General features: G+C 25.6%; 1 protein-coding gene and 1 pseudogene across 1 annotated transcript; one reads left to right on the forward strand and one right to left on the reverse strand.

The window, feature by feature from the left end:
• Nucleotides 1–16260: 16260 nt before the first annotated feature.
• Nucleotides 16261–17901, reverse strand: LOC112595469 (transmembrane protein 208). The gene is made up of 5 exons (XM_025340697.1): nt 17321–17901; nt 17089–17244; nt 16699–16835; nt 16520–16604; nt 16261–16455 (listed from the first exon to the last, which is right to left on the reverse strand). The coding sequence occupies exons 1-5, from the start codon at nt 17324–17326 to the stop codon at nt 16303–16305; spliced, it is 537 nt and encodes a 178-aa protein (XP_025196482.1). The 5' UTR covers nt 17327–17901; the 3' UTR covers nt 16261–16302.
• Nucleotides 17902–18269: 368 nt separating this feature from the next.
• On the forward strand, nt 18270–19559 carry LOC112595470 (annotated as a pseudogene).
• The last annotated feature ends 1411 nt before the right edge of the window (nt 19560–20970 follow it).

Raw genomic sequence — 20970 nt, forward strand, 5'->3', positions numbered from 1 at the left:
CAATGACGGTTACAAATTAACAAATTCGAATTTATGAAAAATGGATCAACCAAGTTTTTACCAATACCATAATATTTTTATTTTTTATTTTTTTTTTTTTTGAAGTAAAACAAAAATTAAATAAAAACTGCAAAACGTTTTTACCAATATTTAGTAATAATATTTATTTTTATATTTTATGTAAGTGATTATTAGTATTTCACGTAAAAAAACATGAGCCACAATGTCTGCAATTCGTATGTAAACTGAAAAATATATATAAATCGCAATTCAAAAGAAAATTTAAACGTGGGACGCAACTATAGTATAACCATCCAAAGTTGAAGAGCTTAAATTGTATAAACAAATTTATCGATTTGGAATAATAAAATTTGACAAATTACTGTGGAAGGGGGAGGGCTATTTATAGTATTGTGAGAAGATACATCAGTTTCTCATCTAGCGCCATATAAGTCTAAATAAAAATTAAAAGTGAATAAAAATGGGGTACTATTCATAGTGTACCTGAGGCACCTAAATACACCATTGCGCGGTGGCCATGACGTACACCTGATTTTGCATCAGTTTTTAAATGAAATAATTTAAGTAGGTAACATGTTTTTATTTATCGAATAATATAGCGAAACGAGTTTGACGTCAAGTTTCTACTTACCTTTTCTTTCGCAATTATATGGTTATTTTCTCACTAAATATCACAAGAATGTTAAAAAAAAACTCTGTCAAATTTTCAACCAAAATACTATGACATTTATAAAACGTTTAATCTATTTTGAACAGTGATTACTGAAGTCCATAAAGGTTTTTCAAAAAAAACTAAAAACATAATTTAAATTAATTATATCATGTTCAACAAATTTACAATAATTATAAATTAAACACTAATATATATAGCAGAGTATTACAAACACAAATTTTAAATCAATATTATATAATACCACTTATAACAGTTGTAATACAGAAAAGTTAGAAAAAATAATAAATTTTGATAAAATTTATAATATTTATATATTAAAAACGGAATCTGTATTGTGTGAATATGACCATATCATAATACAATAGTTAGTCATGCATTTTTATAAGATATTAACAGTTGTATAAAGTATCTAATGATTAATAAATATCATGTTTTCTCAAAGATCAAGTTGTATCAGAAATTCAGAAATTAGAGCAGCAAATCGTGAATCATTTAGGTGAAAACTGAAAGTTGCTGCATATTACCTACAAAAATAACTATGAATACGGTATCTAACAATTAGATAAGGGAATATGAAATCGGTATAAATACAATTATGTGTGTCCAGAGTTCCAATGTTCATGTTTCTAATCAATAATACTGTAGAATTCATTATTTTTTTTTAGTTCCAATTAAAGTTGAAATAAATATATTAGTTTTAAATTAAATAAGGTAGGTATATAGTGTGTAATAAAAAAATAAAAATTAATTTTAACGCAAACCTGAAATTTAAACTACATACAAAATATTGCATACTTACCACGGTATTTATTTTACATGTATTTTTAAAGGATTAAAGAACGGTACTTCAAACGAAAAACTTTTTTTTTCTTAAATATATTGTACAATAAATTACAAAATATTTTATACGTTTAGTAACAGCCGTAAGTACGTGACTCAGATGTACCATACGATTATTCACTATATTTATGTAATATATGTTATATTTGTATACAGTAGTAATAATAGTATATTATGTAAGATTTTCGATATTTATACTACAGCTAACTATTCAAATCTAAATTTTAAACTACGAAATATATTTATTTCAAAACAATCAATATTTTTTATATTTTTATTGAACAGCAATCCATAAAGTTACAAAATGTACTCAAATTTAAATAGGTTATTTAATAAATGGTTTACAAGTTTATATAAAAATAATTTTAAATAAAATAAGATATATTGCAATTTAAAATAGCGTGATTTTTCGGTCAGTCGTTAAGAAGTTATTCGGTGTACCTACTTCATCATTGAATAGGTCATTTTAATTAATGTGTAATGTTTGATAAATTATTGCATATTTACATACAGAATAAGATTTTAAACGGAGACGATAACAGCATATTATATTTCCAAGAATATTTGTAGCTATACCTACGCTAAACGTTTTATTTATTTCCAAAAATTCCCCTGTAGTAATTAAATTGAAAATGTTATACATTTTTAACAGCTAAATTATTTAACTCTAAACACGCTTACAAAAAAAAAATTGTGACTATGTATTTTCAATATTTTTTAATTTCTTTAAAAAGAACTCCATACAAATATTTTAAGTTTTTAGCTTAGAAAAAAATTATAGTATGTCTAAAAACTACTTATACCTATATATATTTAGTACATTTGAAAACATAAAAAATAATTTGTACAGACTGCATGATAAACCCAATATTTTATTATGTTTAAAAATTAAGAGAATAGAATGATTTTGGATACATTTGGAAAGCCGATAATGGCATCATAAAAAAAGTACTAACTGAAACCATACATAAAAAAAGACTAATTAGGTTAACAACATACAAAATGAAAAAATTCAGAATTCTATAGAAAAAAATATCAAAATGTTGGAAAAATGTACTTACCTGACATTTAGTAGAAGAAATGGAGAGAATTGTTAGAAACAGCTTAGAACCTCGAGGGCTATTAAGCTAAGAAAAGTAGAAGAAATAAATTTATAGGTTATTCACTTTTGAATTTCAAAAAAAATCGATTGGTTTTAGTAAAAACTTAAGTAAACAATCTCATTTTTGTAGTGTTTTTAAGTATTCTGCTTTTAACAATAGTTGATCTTCCTTTTCTCCTAAAATACAAATTAAATGCAATTTTCTACCAAAAATCAGTCTCAATGTTTAAAGTGAATCAATGAAAGTTTTTTCTACATTAAAAAATGAAGTATCTTCAGATATATATGTCACTGTAAAACTGAAATATACATTGCTCCATTTGAACAAATAAATACAATTGCCCATAAACCAATGATGTAAAAAACAACTAATATCAAATTTTGTAATATTGATTTCATCAGAAACTAATGAAAATAATATTTTTCAAGTTAACACAGAGTAGATTATTTCATTACAATATGATAAATACGAAAAACTGTATATTTATAGTAATACATAACATATCAACGGTTTTGAAAAATAGGATTTACCAAATTATATTAAGTACTTGTATTACATATTTGGAAGTAAAATATATGCATCAAACAGCTAAATTATACTATCAAATATTTCAACACTTGTCTTTGTCTAATTTCAAACCGGATCACATTTATCGAATAATTAACTAAGAACTATTATTATTAAAAACATCAAACTTATACATTAAAAACCGTGTATCGACTATTACGGTTTAAAACACCTTTCGCCCATTTTCTTCATTATTTCTTAACTAATTTTTTACATTGTACTTTTACAAGGTTACAAAAAGAGATATTGTACATATAACTTAAGACATGCATTACAATAATATGACAAAGATTTCATTTGATGTAGGATTAGAATACCTACCTGAAAAATGTCGTTAAAATTGAATCAGAATAAATTTATTGTACTATAATAATAAATTATTATTAATAATCATCATTTATATAATTATTGAACATGTCAATCAAGTGGCGTATTTACGGAAATATAGCGGATACCGCTCTCACTATAAATGGTTTTTTATTTTTGAAATTCAGCCATAGTAATTATTAAAAAATGCCCATTATCTTCGTTACATCAATATTTTATAACGAGATGATCATTGGTTTAAATATTATAAGTTCAATAATATTTCCGAACACGTTTTGTATTCAATATTTCAAAGTAATGTTTATCTGTGATTTGTTTTGTATTACCAATAATTTATTTATTTATTTATTCTTTTTTATTTTTATCGATGAAACCGTGATCTTAAGTTAAAAATATTCTATAATATGTTATCGCATAATTATCTAACTCTTTCAGAAACCAAATATATTAAATACGATATAGAATAGGAGATTATAGTGGGCTAGTCAGAACTCAATAACCCACTACTATACACGATAATGGCAGAGAATCCAGAAGGGAAAAAATCTTTTGGATGACCCCTTTTAAGATAGGAAGACCTGATAAAAAGAGGCGTAGAATTTTTAAATGGAAGTTCAGACTGGAAAGAAAGAACAACTGACAAGGAGAATGAAATTGGAGGATTAATTGTACGACTAAATGGTCTAGACTCTAGACTCTCAAGTCTAGAGGCAGTGGCGGATTCAGCAACGTCCCCCTCCCGTAAGCTAGTTGATAATCTTTTTTTTTTGCTTTTTCCATTTTATAGTAAAACTTACACATAATTAAGTTATTTTTAATATTCGCCCCCCCTCCGTTATCCCGGGCTAGATTCGCGTATGTCTAAAAACCACTATGACACAAGAAAAAGAAGAATATAATATTAAGTCATTAAACATTATAACAGTTATTACAAAATAAATTATAATTTTTTGTTATGCATATAGATACTTAATTATTTATTATTTTAAGTTAATTTTTATTTTAAATAAAAGTACATATATTGTAAGTGAATTATCCTTATTATTACTATTATTTTGATAACCTAACTCTTGATTTTTACAATTATTATAATATATTTAGTATTACATAACTGCTTCAGGCCAAGGACGTAAAATCAAATATTAGCATAATAAAATATTTTGTGTTTACTGTCTAGACGTAAATCAAAAACCATGAATATTTATATTTGCAATATTATTGCGCATATCACCATAAACAATAATTCACAGCTAGGAATAAAAATTTGGTGACTTCACCTGTATAACAGTGACCTAGTAGAAATTGATTAATCAATAATAGATATTTATATTAATTAATAAATTATTTTGGGTTTGCTAATTTATGCAGTTTTATGCTTATAAATTAATTATAATACTTCTCACCCCAGCATCCTCCTTATAAAATTATAGTAATTATTAGTAAAATAATATTAGTTTACCTCTCAAAAAAATAAAAACAATAATTAGGAAACAGGTAAATATCTACTATAGTGATAAATTTGAATATTATATTTGATTAATTTATAGGTAGTTATAATCGAAAATAAAACAACTTACATAAATGCTGAGTTTCGTGAACAATGACTAAACATTCAATAAATTAACAGTGATCTAATAGTCTCTTGAACATGATTTAGTGACCCTGCCATGACTGGTCCATTAAATTTTATTGAACCATTAAATTAAAATAATTTTGTTTTTTTTTTTTAAGCCTACTTAAATTATGAAAAATACAATAATATTTCAATACACTATATTAATACAAAGTATTATGGATTAACACTTGATTAATTTAATACGGTTTCATATTATATAGTATAAACAAATGTATAAGTGAATACAAAAATTCAAAATCCAATAAGTTTGTACTCGTAGTTCGTATTCATTTACAAAATGTAATGTAACCGGTTTTGAATATTGCTGAAAACTGAAATACGTGTATAATAACAGATTAATAGTAAACGATTATTAACGGATGGAGTTCACAAACATATAGTTACATAATGCATTATGTGAGATCGTTTTAAGTGTGTTTTAACTTTTAATGAAATATTGGCCAGGTTGTATGTATTAGCTAGTACATGATACAACTGGTATATTGTACATATAAAATAGATTACATAAATAATGAAAGCTTCCAAATTGTATTCAACTATTCTAATGGAGATAAGTGTAGTAGTCAGTAGAAGAATTTTTACGCGTAGGTACATAATTTTGTTAGCCAGCGGTTTAAAGTTATACATTTATAACCCAATCACTCTTGTACGGTAAAATGTTGTTCAGCCCTTTAGCAATTACAATTACAATATATTAAATGGGAACATATATAGTCATATGAGTATATGACTATATACATATTTCATAAGAGAAGTTCGTGAACATTGGTATAGCCACGCACAAGGTTTATCGTAACTAAAGAATACCAAATTTGGCAACTTTTGTGTTTGGAAAAAACGGATTTTTGCTCGCTTATACTAATATAAAAAAAAATCATATTATCCTCAGTAGTACCCAGACTAAGCACCAAATAGGTAGGTACTGAAACTGCATATGCTCTCGAATAGAATGGGCATAAATTATTAGTATCACAGGGTTAGATTAGGTTAAGTCGAATTGCAATGGTTACTCTATATTAAATTAATTATACTGTAGAAGACAAGACACATTTGGTAAATTTTTAAAATATTTCTTATAATTTTATTTAATATTTTTGTTTTGTTTTAATATTTTAACCTTAAAAATTTACTCACGTTTCCATAAAAATATTTGGTATATTTATGAAACTTTTGTTTATAACCAACACAATAATAATAATACAAATTACAAATTGATTAATAAAAAGTATAATGTTGATGCAAAAAGTAAAAAATAAGATCAAAACTTTAAAAATTATTTGAAAATAGTTCACTTTTTATTAAAATAATTGGCACAATTCTATTAAGCCGCTGAATTCAACAAAAATTATAAAATCTATTTTGTTAAAAAAGAGTATACCACAAACAACACAATTTTTTAATGACAATAATAAGTACCACTACTATTCCATTATAAAAATTAGTGATTATATTCAGTATTTACACTTATTTTAATAATATACAATTTAAAAGTACTTACGTACGTCCTAAGAACTACTGTACTAAGCTATAAATTAACAAAATTAATATTTAATAAGTATTAATAAATTGTTAATTTGTTATAAAAAAAAAAAAATTAGAGGTGAATGTCATAATTTACCCTGAATATGATGCATATGATCACATACAAAAAAGTGAAAAAAGTAGTAAGAATTTCGTTTTATCATGAATAAGTACACAAAGAGAGAATTTTATAAAATTCACATTTTTAAGAGAGACTTATGTACAGAGAATTGTCGCAGGCTCATGAAAAATAAATTTTTTATTTACATAAAGTTACCATTGGTTGTCAAAAATTGGTATTGATAACAGCTGTCTAATGGTAATTGATGATAACTGTAGGTACCTATCATAAATATATTACAGATAAGTTGTTATACCGGTTTATATGATTAATAGGTCCAGAGTTTTAATATTCTATAATTTACAAGAAATTTATTATTTATCAAATTAAATATTGGTGTTTTTAAATTACTATAACTTAATAATATGTTATAACGATATCCTGATCCTGAAACCTAAAATTTTTTTTATAGAGTATCTAAAAACATTTATTTTTAAATGATCTATTTGATAATACGTAGAATCTCGATTAACTGTCAGTCTCGGGATCAGAGCTTTGACGAATAATCGAAAAGACAATTAAGTGAGCAAAAAACATTTTTTTAAACATACATACTCGTACATATTATTTATTATTTTTTTAATAATTATGATATGCATATTCATGTAATTAGGTACTATTACTTATTGGTATATTATTATTATTTTTTTTAAATTTAAATATACATATGTACCTAGCGCTTACCTAGTATATATTGCCGGAAAGTTTTGGATAAACCTACTCATACACAAGACAATAAGATTTTTTGCAACACCCAAGTAGTCCGTGCAAGTGTGGCACCTGACGGTAAACCGAGAAAAACGGTTAATCGAAAGACTGATAATCGAGATTCTACTGTAATAATAAATACAATAATCTATAAGCAAATTCCATACCTGCAATATAATATTTTTATCATTAAAAATTGCATAAAAGCGAATCCGGGTTATTCAGCTAGTTTAATAATTTTTTTAATTGAACATATGCATCGAATTCTATGACAGTTTGTTTTTGTTATGTGAATTGAAATAATCATGTAGGCATATTAATAAAGCTACAAGATATTTATAAGCTTTTTAACTTTTTTTTATAAACATAGATGTACTTAAGATTTACGGAGTTACATTATACTAGATACTAGGTAGTAGGTACATAGTAATCTACCTATCGACCATCATTTATCGGCTACATAAAAATCAATATTTTTAACCAACCGATAGTCATAATTTTCTATCTTCTATCACTAATTCCTCTTTTCGCTTAAAAATAATTTCCCATGTTACATGCTTATACTACTAATCCTACATTGGCTACATTCTTACATAATATCAAAAATACCTTTTGTTGACAATTGTAAATTGTATAAAAATTACAATGTTTGTAAAAATTAACTCTAAAAAAAGGGTACAAAGAGAAAAATATAACACTTAAGATTTTACACAGCACATTTTTAGGTTACTCTGTTGTACACATATCATACAGCCGGAAGTATTTAAGTATTATAAAAAAATATAAGCAAATCATACTATATTTTATTAGGTAGGTAACGTAACTAAAAATATATATACTTTATAACTAAACGAGTTACGAGTTATGACCCTAATATAGCCTATGCCCTTAGGTATAATACAGTGTGTATTAAACAAACAAAATTGTTACATATATATTATGATTATGATGTATCATATTGTCATAAATCATAATTTGATAATATGTACCTGTATATCAATTAATAATATATTATTTTGTATAGATAGGTACCAGCTGATTTATACTAATAATATTAACTCGTTATACTCAAACTACATAATATATACATATACGAGTATTTGACATTAACATATTTATATACTAATATGGCTACTACCTAAAAGTTTATTAAAATATTAGTTCTACGCTCTAGACTAAAAGACATTAAGTTAAAATTTGAAATTTCACCACAAGAATAATAGCTTTTTTTGCATTTTAAATACTCAATATACTTACCTATATATACTTTATTAAACATAAATCTCTTCAAAATTTGGCGTTTAAGAACTATAAGATATAATAAATACGCTCAACAGGTTTTAAGAAAAATGCAATAACTGATAAGTAAAGAGATTACATTAATGAGAAAAAATGTAATAACTAATAACGAAATTAAAAAGATGCATTTACCTTGACCAAATAAAAATTCTACGCCAACAAATTATTTTATTTGATTTACATTGGATAGGTACTGGTTAATAACTATAATATACTGTGGAAAAGCTCCTATACAGACACTATAGCTAGAGGCATTTATGGTAATATAATTTCGAAATCCAACCACGGATAACATTCTACCAATTTATCGAATAATATTTTTATAAAAGCGAATGAACTTAAGTAACAATAATATGAGATATTATTCAAATTAAGTCATGGACAATTTTAAATAGGTATGTACCTACCTAATATTTAATAATGTTAATTAATATATCTTATTATTCTTATTCGAACAATAATTTTTTTATTACAGCTCAAAAACGCATATAGATATAATTTTTTATTTGATGTATATAATAGATATATACATTTATTTAAATGATTCGAAATGATAAAAATATTATATATTTTAGTGTCGTAGCTAAAATTTTTTTATGAATAAGACCATAAAAACATAATACCAAATACCATATGTATATATACACGATAAGTAGAAGAAAAAATCTATAGATTTACAAATTTAAGATGGTTTCTGATAACATAATCTAGCTTATTTTTTAAAGAGGTCAAAATTAAAAATTCCCAGTATTTTTTTAAATAACCAGGAAAAATAAAAAATTGAAATAAAAATGGGAATTTCTACGCAAATTTAGTTTAACAAAATTAAATATGTAACTTACACAAAGTATACCTAAAACTTATACTATAAATCAAAAATGAATAGCCGTAAGTATTTGAAACTTTTATCAAATGTTTATATGATCATTTTTTGTGCATGGTGAGACTTTTTAAATATTTTCTCTCTTTTTGTATTATTTATAGATATTTTAAATTTTATTTCTATAAATGTTGATAAAAATTTTCAACAAGGTCAAAAAGCTTGAAAATACAATAAAAGATTCAACATAAGTTATGGAGAAAGGTAAAAATATTTAAAATACATAGACACTATTTATTTATTTTTTTAAATTTTAATTTAAAATTTGGATAAAACTGTACACATTTAATCTTTGAATAAAAATATTTATTATTCACGAGGATATATAAAATGTTATGTACATTATTATATATTTTTTGACACAATAATGTTTTCAACTATAATATTTTTATCGAAAATTAATTCAACCTATTGTATTACTGTATTATAGATAATAAAATAAATGGCATTCGTGCAATATGCGATATACCGCACGACAATCATCTACTTTAATGTGATCTACCTATATAATATTTTATTTTACAAACTATACAAAACTATTATTACTTAATACAAAATATACGAATTATTTTGAAATTGCTTGTCAAGCCATTAAAATGCTCTAAAATAAAATGGGTAGGTATAGTATAATTGTATAACATTATTAATTTAAGATTTTTATATAGCACTGCAATTTTAATTTTTTAAATCTAACCGTACATTTTACGAATATCCTGTATTAAATCGTTAAAAATATCGTCAAATTTATATATTGATTTATACCAGGCTTCAATTAAATGACCATGTAACAATTAGTAATTCGTTTTATAGATTTTTGCAAAGTTAAATTTTATAAATTGATCATAACCATTAATTTGATAAGTTACATAGTACACGGTAGATCTCATATTACCTATATTTAAAATCATGAGATAGATTATATTATATTGCATGAATGCCAAATAAATTTCTTCACCTAATAAAACAATAACATGAATTATATTTAGTGATATTAGCTGATCGACCGTCTCCACTCAGAATCGTTTTTTGTACACAATTAAATTTAATATTTTCATAAAAGTAATCCACTCGACACCTATTCGGTACCGTATAGCACCTGTGTCCATCTTTTAAATATCAAATTAAAATTATTTATTTTATATCACAAAAAGAAATAAAATCGAATTAATTTTTAAAGCTTAGGTAAAACTATAAAATAATATTAATAAAAAACATATTACTATTATAATAAAGTAAATATTATACCTATTACCTATATATGTAATGAAATATTTTCAAAGAGAAAATTCTAATTTTCTTTTCTTCGTCGAATCAAACTTGTCCTGTACTGTAGATAAAATAATGACATAATGACATATAAGTAATATATAAATTATTCGTTACATTATTTTATTTTCTTAGTATAACTTAGGTGGTTTAGATTTAATATATTTATAGGAAAAAATAAGAAATTAACTGTTTATTTATTTTTAATACTACGTGCAAGATTACGACTTTAGTATAATTGAAATTTTTTAATTACCTAACTATTTCATAATCTTACGAAATATATTTAAAGTAAGTACCTACATAATTTGTAGGCAGTAGAGAATTTACAAGAATAATCACTGTTATACAGATGAGAGACCACAGTAACTACTAATTAGATTTAGTTATATAGGTATTAGGTATATTGTCATAATTTTACTACAATAATATCTCAGAACCAATATTGCTGTATAATGTATATTATACATTAAACATTTTATTATTTTTGTTGTTTCAATTTAGTTGCATCACTGGATCTAATAATTAATTTAACTAAAAGAATGATGTTTACAACACTAGATTAATACAATAGTAGATACCTTGGTATAGATAGCACGAGTACATATTATTATTATTTGTCAAGTCATAAATTTATCCAATTATAATATTATACCTATATTATCACAATAATTACATAATAAATTTGTTATTTTATTTTTATTTGTTTATTTTTGAGAACCTGTATTCAATATAATATGTACACTATAGGCACCTCCTATTCCTTAAAATATTTCAGTTATCCATAATAACTTATAACATACGTAATATTAGTTATTACTTATTAGTTTATTACCTATTAACTATGAGTTTATGGCTATAAATTATGATTCATGTCTCATATAATCTTATTTTAATTATATTATTAATAAAAACTGTTGTATTAACAACATTTTTAATTTTTAAGTTTAAGAGTGAAAGTCATAAAACGATTTCTAATAATAATGTGTGTTTTATTGTTTTAGCAGTACCGATGTTATCAGAAATTATGATCATTAAACATTGTCAAGAAAAATGAAGAGGATAACTTAAGAATGACTAAGTGACACCCAATAGAGGAGTTTCTGATTTCATATAAGAATCAATATTATTATTTATTTCTTAATCATTTATGACAATGCTTCAAAGGTAAAAATATTTACTAGGCGGTATTATGATCGAATTGATCAATGGCTAATAATTTATAAAGACAAATGACAACGTAATGATAAAAGAGCAATTATTTGTATGTACTTATACTTAATTTATTCCTATAGTCTCTCATTGACTTCTTACAATAGAGAACATATTTAATGTTCTTACCAGTTACTTTTAAGTTTGATAATATGTCAATTCACCCCATTATTTAAAGTTTAAACCAACAACACAAAACTGAAACAGCTGAAACTATACGTTTAAGATGAAGACAACAAATGCGGGTATAACGTCTTCGCGAAGAAATATCTTCTTTTTAAAATAAAATAAAATTTAAAACTGCAGTAGGTACTACATTTTATTTTTTATCAATGTTACTTATTTCCTGTACTTAACTAACCATGATTATTTCGATCCAAAGCATTGTTTGGGATATTTTAAAGAATTGCCAATTAAATCCGGGCCCAACTTAAAAAAGTTGTATTAAGCATCAGTTTTTAAGGAAAAAAAAATATTTTAATATTCAAGATCTTTGGAGATCGTTTTTGTTACCAAAGTTTATCTAGTTCGGGTTAATTAATTTGATAAACAAAATAATCGTGATAAACAAGAAAAAAAATTATGAACATTTGGAAATATTTAGGTACCTACGCAGTAAGTTTTTGATAAAATTGATTGTTTTAGTATCGTATATAATTCGAAAATGAATAACCATAAAATAGAAACTTACTAATTAAATACTACGTTCCTCGTAAGCTGTTCCTGTTCTTGTAATCAGTAATTGAAAACATTGGAAATACTGTAAAAAGTATTTTTAATGTTTTTACTTCAAAATTTGTCTAAACCATTGTGATTTGAAAATTATTATGCACGTATCGTTAAACGTTCATAAGATTTTTACTAGAATCAGAGCCGGCGAGAACATTTGTGGGCCCCGGGGCTGATCAATTCCGGGCCCCTTTACTTATAGTTATTTCATATTTGACTAAGAATACTAAGATATACATAACACTAATACAGTAGTCTAACCGATTAGACGATTACACAGATCGAACTCGCATTGAATGCGCGTATGTTTTTTTGTTATCTTTGTGTGTACTGTTTCGTACTGTGTTGCGTATGTGATAAATGATAATATAGTAGCTATTTAATTTTGAGCGATCGGACGCGAATGTTTACGGCTTAACTTGTAATTCTAAATTATATAACATATAATTTGTATAAAAATAATTTTTCTACTCAAAAAGTTAGCAAAATTGACCTCCCGGGTCTATAGGGCCTGTGCGACTGTGCCTAAATACGCCCCAGACAACGGGCCCGCCTGAAGGCTCGGGCCCCACCTGCCCTACCCTCTCTCCGGCCTAATATTATTGTTACTTGTTAGTGCACTCTGCAATTAAGCATTACGATTTACGTGTGACAAGTTTAATGATTGATTAATTTTATTACTATTACAATTATTATTATTAGACAACAGTTGGATTACCTATCACAGCGTTTCCCAAACTGTGACCGACGGGGCACGGACTCTGATGGTCCGCAAACATTAATTGAAAATACAACACCATGAACACCATCAATCACATTGAATACACTAGTTATTTATTATGCAAATGATATACCTATCTATTTATCCGTTTTTTTATTAATTCAATTTTTTATCATATGAATATGTACCTACATTTAGTTCAGAAAATTATGCAATAAAATTAGTACCTATTATTATTTATTATCGTTTTTAATTTTTATTTAGGGGGTCCACAATAATTTTTACTATATCTAAAAAGCCTGGCAGAGAAAAAGTTTTGAAAACGCTGAGTCCTATTCCACTGTTGTCTTCAAATAGTTACCTCAAGATGTTCCATTTCTGTAAGTCAAGTTGGAATAGCTGATAGAGCACCTCTTCTTATATACTGTATAGGTACTAAACTTGTAGTTCGTAAATATACAGTAGACGCCGCTTATAAGACTCACTTTGGGACCAGCACAAAGTGAGTCTTATAACCGAATGAATCTTATAGGCGAAGTGGAAAAAAAAAATTAATTACGTATTTATAAATGTTATTTTACTACATATTTTGCTTTGATTTTAATACATTAACACATATTACATACTTTATTATTGAATAAATTTAATAATCCCGATAAAAAAAACTAAAATTATAATCGTTATAATTATCGTTGCGATAAATGTGAACTTTTATCCGCGATAAAAATTATTATACGTTATAAGGTACCAACAGAAACTAGAAATAATCAACATGAATAATATTTCATTTTTCAAAACCAATTTATTTCTAAATTATAATCAAACCAGTTTATTTTCTACTATTTATTTTACGAAATTTGAGTCTTAAAACAGATTTTTTTAATGTATTTGGAAACGTCCGGACCGTTCCATACGACTTTGAGTCTAATAAGCGACTGAACCTTATATCCGTGAGTCTTATAAGCGGCATCTACTGTATTTATGTACGTATGAATCGTATAGTATTATGAGATTATAAAATAATTATGTACAAATAAAGATTGCAGTGTAAATATTTTAACGATATCAAACAAGAAATCCATCTGTGCATTTTCCAGCGAGCATATGTTATGTGCTAAGAACTATGTACAAAAAATCAAACATTACTAAATAGGTATAAATAACAGCAAACAAGGTTACTAACAAAGTTACTTAAATAGCTCTGTAATATAAATGATGCTTACTAGACATCCGAACAATAAACCTATCATCAAATTGATAATCGTTGAGCTTGGTTATCTGCGTCGCACAAGGCACAACTTGATAACATTTCACGTTTCACTAATTTCATCAGGAATCGTGTCATTTTTTGAGTATAAAATAATCTTTTGTCATAGTTTCATAAAGTCCGCAATCGTATTATTCGTATTGCGAAAAAGGTAAAACGTCCGCAATCGTGTTTCACTAATTATGAAGATACAATAAACGATACGATGCGGATGAGTTGAAGAACTACGACACATTTTGAATTTTCAGCTTACATGCGATTTTATTAACAAAAAAAAGGTCGTTATAAAGATTAAATTCTATGCAATTTATCACTAAAATCTGTTATACTTAATAGACATGCAGGGTGTGCCCATGGGCTCTAGCTCACATGCCTCAAATCAAATTGCCCATTTCATAATTTTAATAAATTACCTACCTAAATAACTATAGTCAATTTTAGATTATTTTTTTAAAACAAATTTTATAAAATTAGAATAATTTAATGTGTGCAACTTGATAGATACCTAGTTAAAAATCTGTATACAATTTAGCATATACACTATACACATATTATATAGTGGCTATTGGCTAGTATTAATGATTATTAAAAATTGTTGAATTAGGTAATTGTAATAATTGTATATTAAGAAACCAATTGATCAATTTTTTAATTTTTATAAAATAATGTTATGATTATTAAATTATAATAACATAATTTTATTTTATTTCTCACTGTATTTTAAATTTAATGTTAATCTGCCATGACCGCTCTCTCAAAAACGATGTGTGCAACTTGTATAACTCTATATTAATATGTATATTAAAAGTACATTAAATTTAAAAATGTCTAATAGTTTTAAAATAAAAAGCCAAAAAAAATATTATATAAACACTACTTACTAAAGTAAACACAAGCCTATAATTATACCTATTTTGTTTTATAATAAATATTTGTGTTAAGTATTTAAAGTGTTGTAATCACAGATATATGAGGTTTTAATAAATTCTAAACATAAAAAGAAGCTGTATACCATAGATTTTTCTGATAGGTTACTACCTAATTTTGGTATTATGAGCTTTATGCATAGACCTATGCTTTTATGTTAATTGCAAAAAGTAAATAATAAGTAAAATTAATTGGTGTGACTCAACATTTTATACATTCTACTATAAATTTTTTTATATATTATCAATACATAACATACTTTAGTATATTCTTTAAAAGCACAATAATTGACTATAGGTGTTAATAATTACAAATATGAACATATTATTTAAAAAAAAATACAAATTTAATTTAATTTATAAATATGATTGTAAAATGTTATATTAAGTATATATATACATACAAAAAATTTTTCAAAAGTATAACAAAAATATAATTTAATTTAAAATAATAATAATTAAGCTCAGTTTACTAATCAAAATCATTAAAAGCGTACATTTTGCTGCCGTTTTTTTCTCCTTTCCAATTTCTTTTGTTTTTTCTCGTTTATTTCTGGTGAATTATCTTCTGGTGCTTTCTGCATAAAATAAGGTCCTAAAAAGTTTTTCCATAATATCCAGAATGCTTGACCAGGTGCCTTTAAAATGTAATTAATGAAATAATATATATACAATCCTACACAATTAAATTGTTTAACTTACTAGGAGCCACAGAAGCCAAAAGTAATTAGAAATAAGTGATAATAATTGACATCCTGATGTCAATATAATCAAATCCTTTGTATACCTAAAATAAAAATACATTACATAAATTAAATAATATAGATTAAAATAAAAAATGTCCATATAATTTGATCGTAACAAAAATACTATATAATTACTCGGCTAAACCTCCTTCCATGTTGAGATCTGTACCAGCATCTAATAACTGACCATTTTCAGTAAATTTAGCAGCTGACATATATGCCATGAATTTATAGCTACCACCGTGTGATGCTACAACAAGAGCATATAAAAACTGCAAAAATAAAAATTTAAGAAAAAATATTTATTAAACAATAATGGATTCACAAAAATCAAAATAATTCAATATTTATTTATTGGAAATATTAATGAAATACTTTAAAAAAATTATTATTATGCATTAATTCTAATTGTAGGAACTTATTATACTTTAAATTTTTATAAAAAGTCTTTGATCTTTATGAAAAACAAATGTTTACCCTCATTTTATTAAATTATTAACTATAAAAAAATAATATTTTACTTACAATGTTTGTAAGAGAAAAAACATTTCCAAAAGCCAATTGGACTATAATGTATATAGCGCTTACTGCTCCAATCATATTTCTATAAAACTTCAATGTGGCCTCATTCTCTTCAAATATTTGTTTTTGGCCTTTAGTGCCGGTTTTACCTTTTTGGGGCTGTTAAAGACAAATCAAATTTACATAGTAAAAGTCCAGTTAACTAGATAAATATAAGTATTATATATTTGCATACCGCCATCACTTGAAGTTCTCCGATTAATTCCTAATAGAACACGAGTGTCTACAATATTGACTTAAATATTATTTAGAATTAAAGATCTAGATGATTCAATAAGCTTAACATTTATTATTTACTTTCTATTTCAAATTTCAATTTGTTAGTTGATATTTGATAACATAGGTAACTCGTTATTAATGAGTTATCACTCAACCAGTTCGCGTCATAAACGCGTGTAGACACGTCTATCTGTCTATCAGTAACAGTTAACAGAAGCATGCTACCAACTTTACTGTGTGATGTGACATCAAACTTTTTAAGAAAATTAAAAAACAAAATAATTCATTTGATTTTTAAGTGGTGCATTCAACTCACTCAGGTTATAACTATTATGACTTTGAATTTTCGAAACTTAGTTCTAACAAATCTATTAGATCATGTATTAGTACAATATAATTTAAGAGCAAAACATGTATTCGAAAATAAATTTAACAAATCTTAACTTTACTGTTAATCCCACTGACATCCTTGTGTACGTATAAAGCGCGGCTTATGTGAACTGAATAATTGAATTTAAATCGATTAATCAATATAAGTTTTTTTTCACGATAAATACAAAATACAATTTACAGCCACGAAGATCAGAATATACTAATTAAAACTTATTATTTACAAAATACAATAGATCTTTGGTTTAAATATGATATGTGTTGTAAGTCATTACTATTTTTTAATTTGACTGCAAAAAAGTGACAAAAATGTAACAATAATTAATCTATTAAATAACTTTATTGACGCTGTAAAAGTATAAAACAAATAATAATTTCCCATTTGCCCGTCACGTCAATTGGTACCACAGATATATAATAACACTAGATAGCCGACTTCCTATAGCAGCAATATCAAATATTGAAGTTGGGAAAATGGCCGACTTTTCTTATCAAAGGGCCCATTGTTTACATAGTTCTTGTTGATAAAATTGTAATAACGTATTAAGATTAACGCATTACTGTAAATTGTAAATTGTAATATTACAATTCATTTTCTTTTAATTAATTTCTTTATTAAGATTAATTTAAGATGGTGCACAGATGTTTTGTTGGAAACTGTCCCAATAAAAAAATAACTGAAAGTGGTATTCATTTCTTTTCGTAAGTAATTATTTAAAATCACAAGGTTAAAATTACCTATAAATTATGTTTCATATAATTTATTTAATGTTTTGTTTTAAATAGATTTCCAAAAGACGATGATCTAAAAAAATTATGGTTAAAATCTATAAAATTAAAGTATGGTGTACAAACACAACATAGTCGTGTCTGTAGTGACCATTTCACTAAAAATGATTTCAAAACTATTGTGGGAGGTCGAAATCACATTTTATTAAAAAACGACGCTGTTCCTACAATTTTTATTGCTAAAAGAACAACAGAAAAAAATTAATGATGGCATAAGAATTGCATCAAATGAAAACCCTACGTCCTCACATGCTATAGATACTAATATACAACTAGTTGATTCAGCAATGTTATTGGAAGAAAATTCTATAGATGTGCAGCATGAAGACGCCCATATAGTGGAAAAGTCTGAAGTCGCAACCTGTAAGCGACCGAAAAGAAAACTTACTTATGGCTTAGTTGAAACTGAAAATAATATTAGCCCTTCTCGGTCATCTTACACGCTGCCAAAAAGAGGAAGACCTACAAACAAAAGTCCAGCTACACCTCGTAAAACATTAATTAAGAGCAAAGTTAAAATCCTGCAACAAAAAGTAAGAAGACTAAAAACTAAAATAAAAACTCTTAACGATGTATTGGAAGAATTAAAAAAAAAAGGGTTGATTGAAAATGATCCATGTGATCTTATAGAAAATGAATTTGAAGGCATTCAACTCGAAATTTTGAAAAATGAATTGACTAATAAGAAAAGAAAGCCTACCGGATGTAGATATAGCGATGAAATTAAAAAATTTGCTCTTACACTTCATTACTATTCGCCTAAGGCATATAAATTTTGTCGGTTAGTACCTACTAATATCTAAGTAAGAAACAGTCTTGGGTAAAATACTTTTTAAAAGTATTTGGAATAAATACTCGAATATTCATGAAAAATAGTATTCCGAATATGTATTCGAATACATAATAAAAATAGTATTCTTAATGAAGTATTAGAATACTATAAAACTATTCCAATACTTTAAAAATATTTTTTTGTTTTAGATATTAATAGAATAATAATTGCTTTTGTGAAATTATAGCCAATGTTTAAATATATTGTTTGTAAATTAAAATAATAATATACTTAACTATGACAATTTATGATTTACAATATACAATAATAATTATCTGCTATTATTATATTTTATGAATAAAATTATTTATATTATCAAAACATGTTGGTAATTACAAATTTCCAACACCAATTATACGTTTTCTATTGATTATTTTTAATTTTTATAATTATTTTTTAACTATTATTGTGTAATACATTATAGATCAATATTCAAACTCCCTAATGAGACTGCTTTAAGAACTTGGACATCAACAGTTAATGGGGAGCCCGGATTTTTCATTGAAGTTTTTGAAGCTTTGAAAACCTTAAAACTTGAAAACAGAGATTGCAATTTAGTTTTGGATGCAATGTCCATAAAAAAACAAGTAATCTGGGACAAAAAAGCACATCAGTTTATAGGTTATTGTGATTTTGGGGGACAGCTTAATATTGAAGGGTCAGAAACCGCTGCTACTGAAGCATTAGTGTTTATGCTTGTCGGTCTAACAGGAAAATGGAAAATACCGGTGGGTTATGTTTTCCAGAATAAACTCAATGCTATGTGTCAAGCTCAGTTAGTCAAAGCTGTACTGACTTTAGCTCATAACTCTGGTTTGCGCGTATGGGGGGTAACATTTGATGGAGCAGTTACCAATTTCTCAACATTTAAAATATTAGGTTGCGAATTGGGTAACAACATTGAGAATTGTAAGCCATGGATTAAGCACCCTGTAGATAACTCACAAATTTTCATTATACCTGACGCTTGTCACATGCTAAAATTAGCTCGGAACACATTAGGGAACACATTGGTACTTGAGTCACCTAGTGGTTTAATTAAGTTTAATTATTTTGAAAACTTGCATCGATTGCAAACCGAGTTGGGTTTAAAGTTTGCAAACAAGTTAACTGGTGTACACATTGGATGGAAAAAAAATAAAATGAAGGTTAAAATTGCTGCTCAATTATTAAGTTCATCGACAGCCAATGCTCTACAGTTTTTATTAGATAACAACTTTGAACAATTTAAAAACAGCGAAGCTACAATTAAGTACTGTAGAGTAATAGACCAAATATTTGACTTTTTAAATTCAAGAAGTCCCTTTTCCAAAGGTTACAAAACGCCTATTTTTAGATCAAATATAGGCATTTTACAAGACAAAATCATCCCACTAATAAATTATTTATCAACTTTAAAATATAAAAATCAATTGCTCTACATGACAAACAAAAAAACATTTATTATAGGATTTACAGCAGCAGTGAAATCAATGTTTGAAGTATCAAAAATTATATTTACAGAAAACCTAAATTTTAAATATATTCTTACATACAGTTTCTCTCAAGATCATATAGAAATACTTTTTGGTCGTTTTCGTCAACGATTCGGAGCA

Source organism: Melanaphis sacchari, unplaced genomic scaffold (genome assembly GCF_002803265.2).
Source record: "Melanaphis sacchari strain LSU unplaced genomic scaffold, SCAv2.0 Contig27_pilon_pilon, whole genome shotgun sequence".
Classification (NCBI taxonomy): domain Eukaryota; kingdom Metazoa; phylum Arthropoda; class Insecta; order Hemiptera; family Aphididae; genus Melanaphis; species Melanaphis sacchari.